The sequence below is a fragment of the Scophthalmus maximus genome, chromosome 3, assembly GCF_022379125.1.
Source record: "Scophthalmus maximus strain ysfricsl-2021 chromosome 3, ASM2237912v1, whole genome shotgun sequence".
Taxonomy (NCBI): domain Eukaryota; kingdom Metazoa; phylum Chordata; class Actinopteri; order Pleuronectiformes; family Scophthalmidae; genus Scophthalmus; species Scophthalmus maximus.
Window position 1 is genome coordinate 11,162,550 of NC_061517.1, and position 14,263 is coordinate 11,176,812.

General features: G+C 43.9%; 2 protein-coding genes across 2 annotated transcripts in view; one reads left to right on the forward strand and one right to left on the reverse strand.

The window, feature by feature from the left end:
* Positions 1 to 1,446, reverse strand: part of ngfa (nerve growth factor a (beta polypeptide)) — a 56,739-nt gene extending 55,293 nt beyond the window's left edge. The window contains exon 1 of the mRNA XM_035644799.2: positions 1,306 to 1,446. Coding sequence (XP_035500692.1) covers positions 1,306 to 1,417 — 112 coding nt within the window. The 5' untranslated portion in view covers positions 1,418 to 1,446. The remainder of the gene's footprint in view (positions 1 to 1,305) is intronic.
* LOC118316698 (potassium voltage-gated channel subfamily A member 3) lies at positions 1,299 to 14,263 on the forward strand. Its single transcript, XM_035644787.2, has 5 exons — positions 1,299 to 1,517; positions 5,183 to 5,389; positions 7,344 to 11,373; positions 13,141 to 13,210; positions 13,347 to 14,263. The coding sequence occupies exon 3, from the start codon at positions 8,635 to 8,637 to the stop codon at positions 10,108 to 10,110; it is 1,476 nt and encodes a 491-aa protein (XP_035500680.2). The 5' UTR covers positions 1,299 to 1,517; positions 5,183 to 5,389; positions 7,344 to 8,634; the 3' UTR covers positions 10,111 to 11,373; positions 13,141 to 13,210; positions 13,347 to 14,263.

Genomic DNA, 14,263 nt, shown 5'->3' on the forward strand with positions numbered 1-14,263 from the left:
ACACACACTGTGCGTGCACGCGCACACACACACACACACACACACACACACACACACACACACACACACACACACACACACACACACACACACACACACACACACACACACACACACACACACACACACACACACACACACACACACACACACACACACACACACACATCCTGGGGTGCAAAAACCTTCCTTTCCCCCTTTCATCTATCAGCAAAACCCACAGCAGGAGAAAGAAAGCCACAGAAGGGAAATATGGAAATGGGGCTGACGGGTGGGCTACAGTGGAAGCCGGCCTCCCCTGGAACCCCCCACCATCAAGAATTCAACCGGGAGCTACTAGCTTCCGCTCATTACAAACAACACTGAATAACTTGACCTTTTTACCTTCTGGTGTCATTTCTGCACAAAAAATTGCTAAAGACAAAGACTAGACCGACATATTAGAAGTAGCACTAATTTGTTCAACGCAAATTACATTAACCACATTAACAAACTAAGTTACCATCATGGACATCAGGAACATTGCTTGACAATGTCAGCATGTTAGCATTGTCATTAGCCCAAAGGACTGTGGCCTTACACTGCCGTCTAAAAGCTGTATTTGAAGCTGTTGCACCATAATTTGGTGGCCCCATCTCGCAGTAAAAAAAGATGGATTCAATTTTCTGACACCACTTTCTAAAGGTCATGTGACAGGAGGGAAACTGTGGACCTTTTGTGAATCTTCTTTCAGTTGCTTTCCCATTGATAACCCAAGTGGAGCACTGGCTCAGCGACATTAAAGAAATGGTTTTGTGTTTCACGCTGTCTCAACTCTGCACTTTATTGACTTTATTGACTTTTATTGACATCCTGTGCCCCATTATTGCTTGACATATATATATATATCTATAGATATAGATATATTTATATGTATTTTTTTTTTTATATATATATATAAAGGGCTGTCAGACTATTCATTTTCTTAATCGCAATTCATCTCTTAAATTCAATGGTTAATTGCGATTCATCACATTTTAAATCAAATGTTTAAAATTCCATTATTTTGCATTATAAAGGAAGTTGTTAAGCCCATATCAACAATATGAATCGATTCTTACCTGAGTGTCCTGATTCGGAATTAAAATAAACATAAAGACTTTTACAGGTGTTCCAATCTAGTTGCTGTCTTGGTTTTGTACAGGTCGTGTGTGCGTGCAACACGAGATATGCGAGCTTCCCTTTTAAGGACACGCCCCCTCATGACGCAGACCCTCCGAGCCCGGTGATTGGCTGATTTAAAAAAGAAAGATGGCGCCTACTCACGGAAGCACACGCCGAGGAAGAGGTCCGACCGCCCCGTGTCGCTGGCTTGTGTCAATCCCTGGCATCGCGTTGTCCCTGTCCGTTGTTTCCTAAGTTCTCTGCCGTTCATCATAACCAGATCCAGTATATATCCACATCTCACCCCAACTCTCACGGTTCGTTCGTTCGTCACCGGCGTCTGCTGCCCCTCTCTTCCGGGAACTGCAGGACAGGTAACGCCGGTGAACCCGGCGCACACAACATAGCTGCACACCTGACAGGAGGTTCCACTCCTACTGACTATTGGGCGACCTAAAAAGAGACTTGTAGACATCGACTGAGAAATTGACTCGGGTTGGGGAGCAGTATTCTTTTGTGTGGTTTGTGGAGTTTGCAAGGTTTGTTTAATGCACTATGAGGAAATGTTGAAACGTTATGGTGATTTTTTTCTGGCTTGTGTTTTTTTCTGCTGGCTGTATACTGCTCTGTTAAACTTTAGCTCACATTTTAACGGGAGGCTTCTGAATAGCTCCTCCTCTGTTAAGGTCTTGGTTGTTCAACATAATTATAAAATTGTCAAACTGAGACCCCCGGCTCAGCAGCCGATGGCCGCTACATGTTAAGATATGATAGATCAGAACATGCCAGCGGAACAACTGTGGAGCTAAATCAGGTGCATGTGTTTTGTTAATTCGAAGAAAATGTTTGAAACTGAATGCTCAGGTGTAGATCTTGAACTTTATTAAATAAAACAGTCAGTGTGTTCAAAATAAAATAAAAAATTTCCAATCAAATATAATTTTGATTCTATTCTGGAATTCTTTTGAATGACTATTTTCACTTTCATAAATGAGCAACTAGAGGTACAAGAGGGGAAATTTATTAGCGTGTTATGCTCTGACTTAAATTGCATCAAGATTAACGTGTTAATGCTGACAGCCATATATATATATATATACATATATATGTGTATATATATATGTGTATATATGTATATATATATGTGTGTGTATATATATATATATATATAATTCATTTGAATCCAGTCAGACATCTTGCTATTAGCAAGACAATTAATTAATAATGCTAAAATAATTAATCAATTAATTTCTCGAAATGTTTTATTAGTGTCTTAAATGGTGTCACATGGCATCTGCAATGTGGAGGACAGTAAAGGGTCTGTGGATGCTTTAGAGTACGGAGATAAATAAAGCAGTGTAGGTTTGCAGCAGGAAGGAAAAAAACGAGAGATTGAGTATTTTGCCTCCAAGGAGAGGAATGAAATGTTAAAAGTTAGGCAGATGAGGAGGAGAAAAGATTAGGAGGTATGGAAAGGGATGGGCGGAGGTGAGAGACATGGTGGGAGACGATGACGTGAGAATGAAGAGAGGAGGAGGAGGAGGGAGGTAGGAGCCTAGAGAGGAGGGGGTGTGGCTCTCACATGTCTCCTTATTTTAAGTCTTAGATTAAGAGTCCCATGCACATGGCTTCCCCAGATCTTCACAACCAGATCTGCCACCAAGAGACAGAACATGCACTCTTGTTTATTATTTTATAGAGCGACATACTGTTTGAAGTAACTGTCGTGTAATGCAATTATTTAGCAGCTGCTCGCATGGTGGTACCTCTTACGGATTGTGACTCTCCCTTCTGAGAAAGATTTGGTTTCCGGGTGTGGTCTAACTAGGACACAGCACAGAGACAAACACTCTAATCATAAGATAATTACGAGGCTTTATTATTCATCAAAGTCCTGTGTGGTCTCCAGAGCTCCGATATGCATAACACGTTAGAATCCTCAGTTCAATCAACTGCAGTCTTGCAGCATTCTCTCTTGCAAAGGTGTTTTTCTTTCTGTTGCTGTCCTCATTCTGTTTCCGAATTGAACTGATGGTTGGTGTGCGAAACAGGGAAGCCCCCTCTCTCCCGCTGCTGCAGCTGATACGCTGTGTTGGGACTGTATCTATTATGCATACATATCGCCTGCCTCTACATATTCATATTCATGACATTCTAGTGACATTCTCATGGCAGAGCTCTCCAGCAACTTACTTACTGGATCCAATTCAAGCTGAAAAGCAGCTGTCTTTAAGTGGCAGTTTTATGGTGTTGGGAAAAGTGCGGGGAAGCAAAAGGTTTGTCAAATGGTCTTGTCTGCGAATGTGTGTGTGGGTTTCCCCCCCCCCCTCTGTTTTTGTGCCACTGCGTGCGGTACGCCCGCTGTTTGTTTACTTCTCCGTCTCCGCCAAGTGTGCAAACATGATCATCGGGCTCAAACATTTAACAAGAGTGCCACAGACAGCCGAGCTCCAGCCGTGTTCTCGCCATTCTCCCCTCGTCCTTTCTCCACATCTCCCTCTCTGTTGCCGGGGTTACAGCAGGGCCTGATGCTGCTCAGGGCCGGTCGGGCTTTGTTGTACAGATGGCCCTGTCCTCTCTCTGCCTCTCTGGTCCTCCTCCTGTCTGCTGCCTCTGTGCCTCTGTCATGTGCAGCTGCACTCTGGCCCTGATATCAGTAGTTATGTTAACAAGAGCAGTTGATTTATCAGTACACACACACACACACACGTGTGCTTTTACTGTTTGTGTGTTTGCATAGAAGCAGTTGGATGGGTGAGGGTATGTCACTGGCTGTGTAAGAAGACCCTACTTGTAAAAGAAGTGGATCTTATTCATCATATAATTAGCTTTCTAGTGGTGTAATAAGAAAGCAAGTCTCCAATCCTCATCATGTAAATCTTGAATGAATTGCCTCAGTCACCATTTAAACCAGGCTCCTACCGATGTTCACTCTCTGTCTGTCTGTCTTCCTCTTTCTTTATCTGACATCCTCCTGTCGTTGCCTAAGGCCTCTCCCGGGGAATATAACCAGAGAAGCAGTTAACATTTCTCCACAGCTCAGCGGAGATGTGATTGAGCGACATTTATTTTTCAAAGCCTCACTGACAGAAACTCTCAAGAACGTCTCATCACAACCACCAGAGTTTCCCCATCATATAACAAAGCCCATCTTTTAGATTTGAGATGTTCACACACGCTCAGACGCGGCATGAATACATGATTTAGTTTTCCTCCTGTTAGTAGCTTTACATTTCTACGCAAAAACCTAGCTTTGACTCACGGCCGGCCAAGCTCTTTACTGCATGTTATTCCCCTGCTCTCTCATCCAATTTCCTGTCTCTCCATCACTGTCTCTATAATATAAAGGCAAAAGGCTAAAAAACAATAAATACAGGAAATACTACAGGTGAAAAAATTTAAAACTTACAGAAGACACATAATGAAGACTGAACAAAAATCCTCCGTGAACACCCTCCGATGAAAGAAAGTGAAGAAAACATTGGTGGGGCCAGTTCAAGAATGGATCACCTTGGAGGATTGCAAGATGTAAACAGATGGTGCAAAACGATGGACAGAAGTGCAGCTTATACTGGTAATGCCCCAAAAAAATATTTTTATAAATATGGGCAACTAAAGTTTTATTTATACCAATGTAATTTCCCTTATAACTTTTCCTTGTAAGAATACTGTATCATCAGGGAAAAGTATTGTAATATCAGCATTTTATCACAATAGCAACACTGTTACCTCATCTTGTCTAGCAGTGACAGTTTTACTGTACTCCGTAATTGATAAATTTGCACACATCTATTCAAAAATAAACTGTTAATAGTGTCATTTAGGTCCAACTCCCTCATGACCACAGAGTGGTTACTACATGTATTTCACATCCTTTCACTTAGAACGGTGGTGGGTACCAATTCGTCAAATGTCCGGGTTTTCCGGAGAAGATTCCCTGAAATATAACAGGGTATTTATTGAGAGAAACTAATGCACATTAAATCTTCTTGTGAGGTCAGTTTTCTCTCAAAGACATTGACTTCTCCCCTTTTTCCAGGAACTGTGTGAATGGAGGCCACTGTGCAACCCTTGCAGAAGATCCAAACCGGCCTGTTTTCTCAAGTGCAACCAGATGTCCATGACCTCAGCCAGCTGAGCTGTTCTTCCTGCAGGATGACCCACTTCCCCCTGATGCCTTGGACCTGTTTCAGTGCCTTTCAGCCCGCCACATTCCAATCTGAGGCATTCAAGAGCAAAGCGCAAGGTAGCCTAATTTTGTGAGTTAATAAGGGAGTTGGGGGTGGTCCTATATTTAACACGGAGAGTGGAAACCACATTAAAAGGCCCTTTGGCTGTCCCTGAGCTATTTCCCCAGAGGACCGGCTGGCCCTTTTATTACAAGACAGCCTCAATGTGGCCTCAATAGAAAAACTGTCTCTATATTGAATGTGTGATGAGTCACACACAGTCCAGTCACAGACATGCTCATTGTTATTATATGTTTAAAATTGTCCAAAGAAACAATACTTACCCAGGACAGGGGTGTAACTGTTAAAGCCGCTTTTTTGTACTGTACCTCATTTTACATCCCCTTGTTATCAAATGAAGTCAGTCATTCTCTCATATAGTCTGTGAGAAAATTACTGTACTTTTTTATTATATTTATATAATAATTTTTATAATCAGTAAACATTTTCTTGAGGAGATTATGGAGTTTCTTCAAACAGCATGATGTTCATTTTGTAAATTAAGGTCCTATATATAGTAAAATGGTTCATAGTGCAGGTGTCAGTGGATGAATCTGACTCAAACTAACATGATTTTAAACATAAGTTGTTGCTTTACCAGTAAAAATAATTGAAGCATAACACTGTCCATACTGTAAAACGTAATGTTAAAACAGCTAGTGGTGTCCTGCAGCGGTAATATAAACAAGCCACAGGTAGCAAGTTTAGAATGTCGCTTCAGGGTTAGGTTATCAGTCATGATGCACTTATGGTTAAAGTGGGGGGGAAGCCTGCGGCATGTAAATACAATAACAGTAGCTTGATTGTGTGGGTGTGTGTGAGGGTGGGCTGCATGTGCCAGGTTGGGTGCTGCCACACATTTCCCTTGTTGATGGGACACTTATCAGATTCGTCCTGTCATCCGACGTTCATTTTAATTAAATCTGGAGGAAGCAGATGTTCATGCGCAGCAAACACAGTCATCCCTCACAATTAGCCCAAGAAAACCTCTGTGCTTTGTCAGATCCACTTGTTGATATGTTGTCTGAGACTGTGCGTGTGTGTGTGTGTGTGTGTGTGTGTGTGTGTGTGTGTCTGACCATGATATAAAGAGCATGGATGTAAAAAAACAAAGTGTTCACATCTGCAAGGTCAAATCCTTTTGTTGCTGAAAGGTCTTCATGACGCATACATTTGGTATTTTACTTTTTTGAGCAGGTTCGGCTTCAATACCAACTACCACACAGCCACACCCCAAACCCAGAGCATCTCTCTGTAGAAGTGAGGACAAGAACACCTGCCCTCGCCTCGGGCGTTGTCCATATTTCTTGTCACAACCTTGTAAGAAAGTTTTAACTTCATAAGGATTCTGGGAGGAGATAAACACATCTAGATGTGTAGGTGGAGCCAATCCGTCCATGCAGGTGATAGAGTTCATAAATGGTTAGCATCTTTGATTAAAGATTAAACTGCAGATAGGGGTAATGCTTTTTTTGTGAATTGTGTAAATGTCCTAATTTAAAAATGAAACTAGTAAAAAACTGAAATTCTTACCAAATTCAAAAGATTGAAAGGCCAGCTAATGTCAAACATTCCAGTAGATCCGCAGCTCATATTAATGAATCTATATCATGTGAAATGGAGGAGAGGAAAATGTGATCTACTCCACACAAGAAAACATAATTCATTCGTTCAAGGAAAGCTGTTGGTTTGAACACATCTTGTCAAATCAGAAAACTGTGGATTGAGAATGATTAGATGAAAGATGGGACAGGAGATTGCAGGGTATTTACATCTTTACTCTAGTAAGTAAGACCAGTAACACCAATGCTGCCGTTTCTGACCACTGTCAGCCCAACTATGAATTCTTTCATTTACTTGGACCAAGCAACATCAACACTGATTCTAATAGATCTGCGTGTTTGGGTCCATGGAAACTTTCATTACATTTTTTTGTATATATATATTTTTTTTTTCTTCTTTTCATTTCAGCACCTCGGACAGCAGCCTCCAGGGGCTTGGCTCAAAAAATCCCCGCAACTAAAAACAACAATAATAAACGGTATGATTTGCAAACCAAACTTCTATGGAGCAAATCGCAGGAAGCAACTGAAGCAACTTCTCATTGCAGAGGTATTACTTTTCTGGTTCATGTACCATGTGCGTTGGGATGATGTATGTTGTGGTTTGGCACCACGCAAATTATATTGAATTGAATTAACCTTCAGTCCCTGCACAGGGAGTCTTTTATTTTTTTATATCCAATCTGTCACTACTATCGTTGCCCTTTTGACACTCACCATATTAGCCCTTTAATATTATATGAGCTTCTCTGTGCCTGTGTGTTACTGACTCAGTCTTTGCTGGGGGCTTTTATTCATGGATTATTCGCTGCATTTTTGGATATTTCTTTTCATACCACTGTTATTTGAAGAAAAGGTTTTTCGCCTCACGTGGACCTGTTCGATTTCTCTCATTTTTCTCACCCCCTCCCTCTGTTTGCTCCTCTAGCCACTTTTGGACGCATGGCATCAATTATACTTAGGATGCCAGTCCTTTCGACTGCCATTTATCTCTGCATTGCAATTATGTTCAATATTTGATTTTCATACAGCATCTCATATTTACCATGGCTCTCCTGAATGCGTCTCCTGGATGAACAAAATATGTACCAAAAGGGAGCATGTAACGTTTGTGCGTCTCTTAAAAGTGTCTTGGAAATGTGAAGCTGTGATGGATTATATTTATGAGTAGCCTAATTGAAGATGTCCTATACGGGCAATGACCTTGTTTGAAGAGGACATTGTTTTGTGTGTGTGTGTGTGTGTGTGTGTGTGTGTGTGTACAAGACGGTGAAGGGGGGCAGAGGGAGTCGGCCACGCCCAAACGATGGTGTTTGATGACGCCCGTCTGTTGCTTCTTGTGTACACCGGTGCGTCCTGCCATTGGTGGAGGACAGTGAAAGGTGCCCAGCGCTGGCGCGCCATGGGCGGGTGGGAGGTCTGTTTATAAACCCATATCTCTTCTCGTGGGCGGGAACAGCAACAGTAGGGAGTGAAAGTGAAGAGCAGGGAGAGAGTGAGTGAGTGAGAGACGGCGCAGGAGACGAGGCTGTGGTTGACCGGGGTTCGCGGAGGGGGCGCGGCGGCCGCCCCTGTGTGCGTCTTCAGCCGCGCATAGACGGCCACCTCAGCCTCCTGCAGTCCCCCCCCGCCGATTGCGACCACAACTCGGGGCGACAACCTGGTGAATCACGGATACACCGAGGCGGAGGGCTGACGTGATGACGGTGGTGGCGTGTGACAACATGCTGGAAGAGTCGGCGGCTCTCCCGGGCCACCACTCTCTGGACCGATACGAGCCGGATCACGAGTGCTGCGAGAGGGTGGTCATCAACATCTCAGGTCTGCGCTTCGAGACGCAGCTCAAGACTCTGTCCCAGTTTCCAGAGACGCTGCTGGGGGACCCCAAAAAGAGGATGAGGTACTTTGACCCTCTCCGGAACGAGTACTTTTTCGATCGGAACCGACCCAGCTTTGATGCCATTCTCTACTACTACCAGTCTGGCGGGCGCATCAGAAGACCCGTTAATGTGCCCATTGACATTTTCTCCGAGGAGATCCGCTTCTACGAGCTGGGCGAGGAGGCCATGGAGAAGTTCAGGGAGGATGAGGGCTTCATCAAGGAGGAGGAGCGGCCGTTGCCAGAGAATGAATTTCAAAGACAGGTGTGGCTGCTTTTTGAATACCCGGAGAGCTCGGGTCCCGCCCGGGGAATAGCGATAGTGTCTGTCCTGGTCATCCTCATCTCCATTGTCATCTTCTGCTTAGAGACATTGCCGGAGTTCAGGGACGACAACAGGGACCCGATCACCATTGCGCCCGTGACAAATGGCACGCTCCCGTATTTCGTCAGCCCCTTCTCTGACCCGTTCTTTGTCGTGGAGACGCTGTGTATCATCTGGTTCTCCTTCGAGCTGCTGGTGCGTTTCTTTGCTTGCCCGAGTAAAGCCACGTTCTCCAAAAACATCATGAACATCATTGACATTGTGGCCATCATTCCCTATTTCATCACCCTGGGCACCGAGCTGGCAGAGAGGCAAGGGAACGGACAGCAGGCCATGTCATTGGCCATTCTGCGCGTAATTAGGCTTGTTCGGGTATTTCGCATCTTCAAACTCTCGCGTCACTCCAAGGGTCTTCAGATCTTAGGACAGACTCTCAAGGCCAGTATGCGAGAATTGGGTCTACTCATATTCTTCTTGTTCATTGGTGTCATCCTCTTCTCCAGTGCGGTTTATTTTGCCGAGGCAGACGACCCAGACTCAGGTTTCAGCAGCATCCCGGACGCGTTCTGGTGGGCTGTTGTAACCATGACCACCGTGGGATATGGGGACATGCATCCCGTGACAATCGGAGGAAAGATTGTGGGATCTCTTTGCGCAATAGCCGGTGTGCTGACCATTGCCCTGCCTGTGCCCGTCATCGTCTCCAATTTCAACTACTTCTACCACAGAGAGACGGAGGGCGAAGAACAGGCACAGTATCTGCACGTGGGCAGCTGCCAGCCTCTGACCGACACCGAGGACCTGAGGAAGACTCGCTCCTCTTCCTCACTCAGCAAGAGCGAGTATATGGTGATAGAGGAGCAAGGGATCAACAGTGCGTTCAAACAGCAGCCTAACTTTCCCACCACCACCGCGCAGAACAACTCACATAATTGTGTGAATATAAACAAAAGGATTTTCACCGACGTGTAGCCAAGTTTTAGAGTCACACGAGGGCTGACGTGACACAGCTGGTTCTGTCGTTGCGCACCAGCGTGTGGAAGCCCCGGTAAATCACATGAAGAAAAGAAAGGATTGGAGAGAGAAGGGGCAAACCCTGCGTCTGTTCAGACACGCTGCTCCATGTGCTCCATTCGAACCAGAGAATTTTCATTTCAGTGTTCAGAGAAAGAGCTCCTTAAAGTATTCGGCCTTTTATCCTTCTCTGAGGGAGGGAATCGACCTGTTGTGCAATATCCAATATATTATTGCAACAGGTAGAAATAGAAGCTTTGTAACTGTGAAAGATGAGTGCAAATGTAAGGACACTCACATTGTATCTACATGCGTTAGGAGTCGTGATAGTCAGTCATATGTGTAATATTCAGAAACATTTGTTGTGTGTGTGTTTAAACACATGTAATAACTGAAAACACAGGTCAGGATATATATATATATATTCTCATTTAGACCTTTCTGTGCTATATGCCTTTATTGTGCGTTAGAGTCTAGTCCAGTGTCTTAAAAAATAACCCTCTATATTTCCGTAACACGAACTGTCCTAATAGAGTATTTAATGCGTAAATGGCGCCATGTAAACACAGGGGCCAGCCAACTGTCAGTGTCTCGTCATCGGTGCAAGTCCCACGTGAGAGAGGAAAACACACACACACACACACACACACACACACACACACAGAGAGAGAGAGCGATCAAAGATGGCGCGTGCTTCTCTTTGGATGCCTCAAAATATAGACCGCTGATGTAGTCTCCATGGCGACGTGAGTCTCCTCAGTAACCCCAGTCACCGTTGCCATGGCGGCCTTGTTTCCACAGTAACCTCCCAGATGGCTGGGAAGCTTTATACGGAAGATTATCATCTAAAAACCTCGTCTCTGGTCTGTAATAAGACTCGAGTTTTGAGCGCGTAAAGTACAAGCCCAAAACGTGCCCAAGCGCCACCATCACAGATCGGCAAGCTCGCGCATTCCAGTGACTCTAAACATTGACACAAAAAACATATTGGAGTAAGTAGGTCCGTTTACAAATTGCCACCATGAAATCATCAAAAATCAAAAACCATCAAAATTCCAAGATGAAAAGGCCCAACTCAGTGAGGTGCGACTGTATACCCGGAAACGAGCGACATCGCGTGAGGAATTATGAATGGACCTGGGAGCACGCTGCGTCTGGCTGTCTTGAGTGCGCTACTGCTGGCGCTCACCAGAGGCTGCTCTTCTCCCACGGATGAAATCGGTGAGTTCTGGGCATTGTCATGATGACCCTGTCTCTTTTGTGAAATAGCGACGTTAAAATTTAGCCACGAAAACTTCTGTTTTTGTATTCATTTTTTCCAGATTCAGATCCAGAAGTGTTTTTATGGACGTATCAATTTAGGTATATCAGAATGAATTGTCGAAATTACATGATCTCTATTTAAATGTGTACATCAAAATAGTTCCTCACAATTCCCACATTCATTTATTGTCAGTATCAGAACAGTTTTTGTCTTTGATTCTTTGTTTTCTTTGTTTTTAAATGGTCCGGAACGACCTTGCAGGTGCACAAATGTGTCGACCTCCATCAACCTACTTGTGTATGTAGGCTGTCCTCTTTTGTGTCTTGGGCGTGAGGCTCCCTGCTGTGTGCCCGGTTCGACTTTCACCTTCAGCTGACTTTGTCAATGAACTGAATAATGGGCACCAAACAGCATGCCCATCCACTTTGTGCCAGTGCTGCCCCCTGGTGGCCAGCAGAACAGGTGGCTCACTCCCACTTCGTGACCTCTCTCAAAAAACATTGATAACAATGAAATAATGAAACGGCAAGACTTAAAAAAATTAATACATCTGCCGGTTTGTTGCTATTGTTGCATACATACTGTTTTCATATGCAAGCAATTTATTCTGTATTTTAATTTATAAGAACACAAAATTATAATTTATACACATTTATTCTTTAATGTTAGTGTATTAACTGGGTTCAAATGGTCTTAGCCACAATGTAACCCTCCACGCCCCCCATACTGAAACGGCTACACTGCCATTCAGATTTATGTTCAGTGTCTTCCTTGAGTGTGATTACTCTAAACAAACCTGGAACAGGGTGAGAAGGAAATAAAAATTTAATAAGGCAGGATGGGGAATCTATTCAGCAGGAGTTTTCTAAGTCTAATTAGTGTGGCTGTTTGTCCACTCACGTGTGCTTTTGAGCACGTGTGTTGTAGCAGGCGAATAAAATGTATTTGCAGTTGAGTAGAAATGATTGGGTAGTCTCATTAGCTATGGTACCCTACAGGCGAAGTGGGAGGTCCCGAGGAATGATATTTGCATTGATTATTCCTTCCCTTGTTGACCCCTGACCATGACTTCATAATTCTTCCGTGAAAATCTCCATTTTTGTCAGCTCATCAGTTAAATTGATGGCTAATTTCTCTGGTCGCATAAAAGTTCCAGTGAAGATAAACGCAGGTCTATTGATCAGTGAGCAAGATACACTTTGGAAGAGAAGGGAGCTGCTCGTTTATCATCTAATGAGATTGGTCAGTCTGGGAGCTATACTCTCATTGGCCCTGGCAGGATGGACTGTTACAGACAAAATCATAGACACAACACAGAACCATGCACACTCATCTTCTCTGTCGGTTGTTATTCTGCCCACCTCTGCTACCACGAATCCCCAGATCTCACTTGGATTTGACTTTAATTCCTGTCATCTCCTTAAGTCTTGAGTACCGTACAAATCTAGTTCCCGAAAAAGACGGGGACGTGGAATGTGGGTTCCAGAAACAGATTGAACTTGTTGTGACACACTTTCCTCTCCTCTCTCCCCTTGAACTGACAGTGTTTACAGTGTGATTTTTGCATGAGTGGTAATGACACAGCAGGGACAAGAGGAGCAGCCTTGCATTGTTAATAAGACGACGGAGCCGTGTGATGGGGCTGTCTGTGCTGCCTGGCTTTAACAATTTTGCTTCGTCTTTTTCTCCAACTCTCCCCTCCTCCCTCTGTCTCTCTCTCTCAGGTGAAGCCTGGTTTTTGCTCAAACCTCTTGGGACCTCCTGATGACCCCAATTAGACAGTCTCCCATTCAGGTAAATACACTACATTTGATAAGGATTTTTAAATATGACTTTGACTTACATCCTTTGATAAATACTGAAACAGTTTTTCTCATATTAAAGCTGTTTACGCGATCCGTTAACCTGCAGTGACCCATTTTCCCTATAGGGGCGCGATGACTCTGGTCTTCCTTTTGGGGCCGGATTGGCCAAAATTAACAGCTGAGAGCGAACTCCCACTGGATCAAATTTTCTTCCTCATCCTTCATCCTCCTGAATTCTCAAACCTGGACTTCTGACAAGCGGGCCCTGGGTGTTCTCCTCCTCCAGTGGACCACCAATCAATCCAAAATAGACGAAAAAAAGCAATCGCCGTCAAGGAAAAACATATGTGCGACATTTTCCAGACACAGTCTTATGACGGTTTATGTTCTTGTGTTAACACACTGTGAGTGTTACTGTCACAGGATCTAAAGTGATTAAGAGAGCGACAGAATTCAGCTGGACCTGTGTGTTATTGACTCTCTGACATTCCTCCAAACTGCTTTCTGCATCAAATTCAAAAAGGACAGCTTCAGGAAACAGCCAGCCGTTTTGCAAAGCACATTTCATTCCTGAAACTTTACAAGAATTTCTACACTCTGTATTCATGTTTCTGGGAAAATATGTTCATTACAGACAGGCTTTTGCTTCAAGTCCAAATGTGGCAAAAACCGAAGCCAACCGTGATTTGCTGATATGAAACTGTGATACAAATCAAAGACTGTTAGCCATATGCCTTCGTTAGCTCTGTGTGCTCCGTATTGCTAACATGTGAAACACACACATACGTATGTGTGCTTATTGCTGCTATTCCCCTGACCTACACATGGAGAGCAATACCAAGGCGTGCGTTGCAATACACACAAACGCAGACAAAGAAACACGCACACATGTATACACATGCTTGTGGATGCTTGTCTTTTATCCCAGAGTGCACTGGTGTCTTTTGGGATGGGGCAGAATGTTGCGAGGGGAAGGTTGTGTATGCCAGTATTTGTTCTGTGTTATGCTGTGCTGTCTTAAACATGACCCATGTGAAGAGAT

Excerpts from the sequence above, each read along its gene's own strand:
- LOC118316698 (XM_035644787.2), top strand. The coding sequence starts at position 8,635 with ATGACGGTGGTGGCGTGTGACAACATGCTGGAAGAGTCGGCGGCTCTC.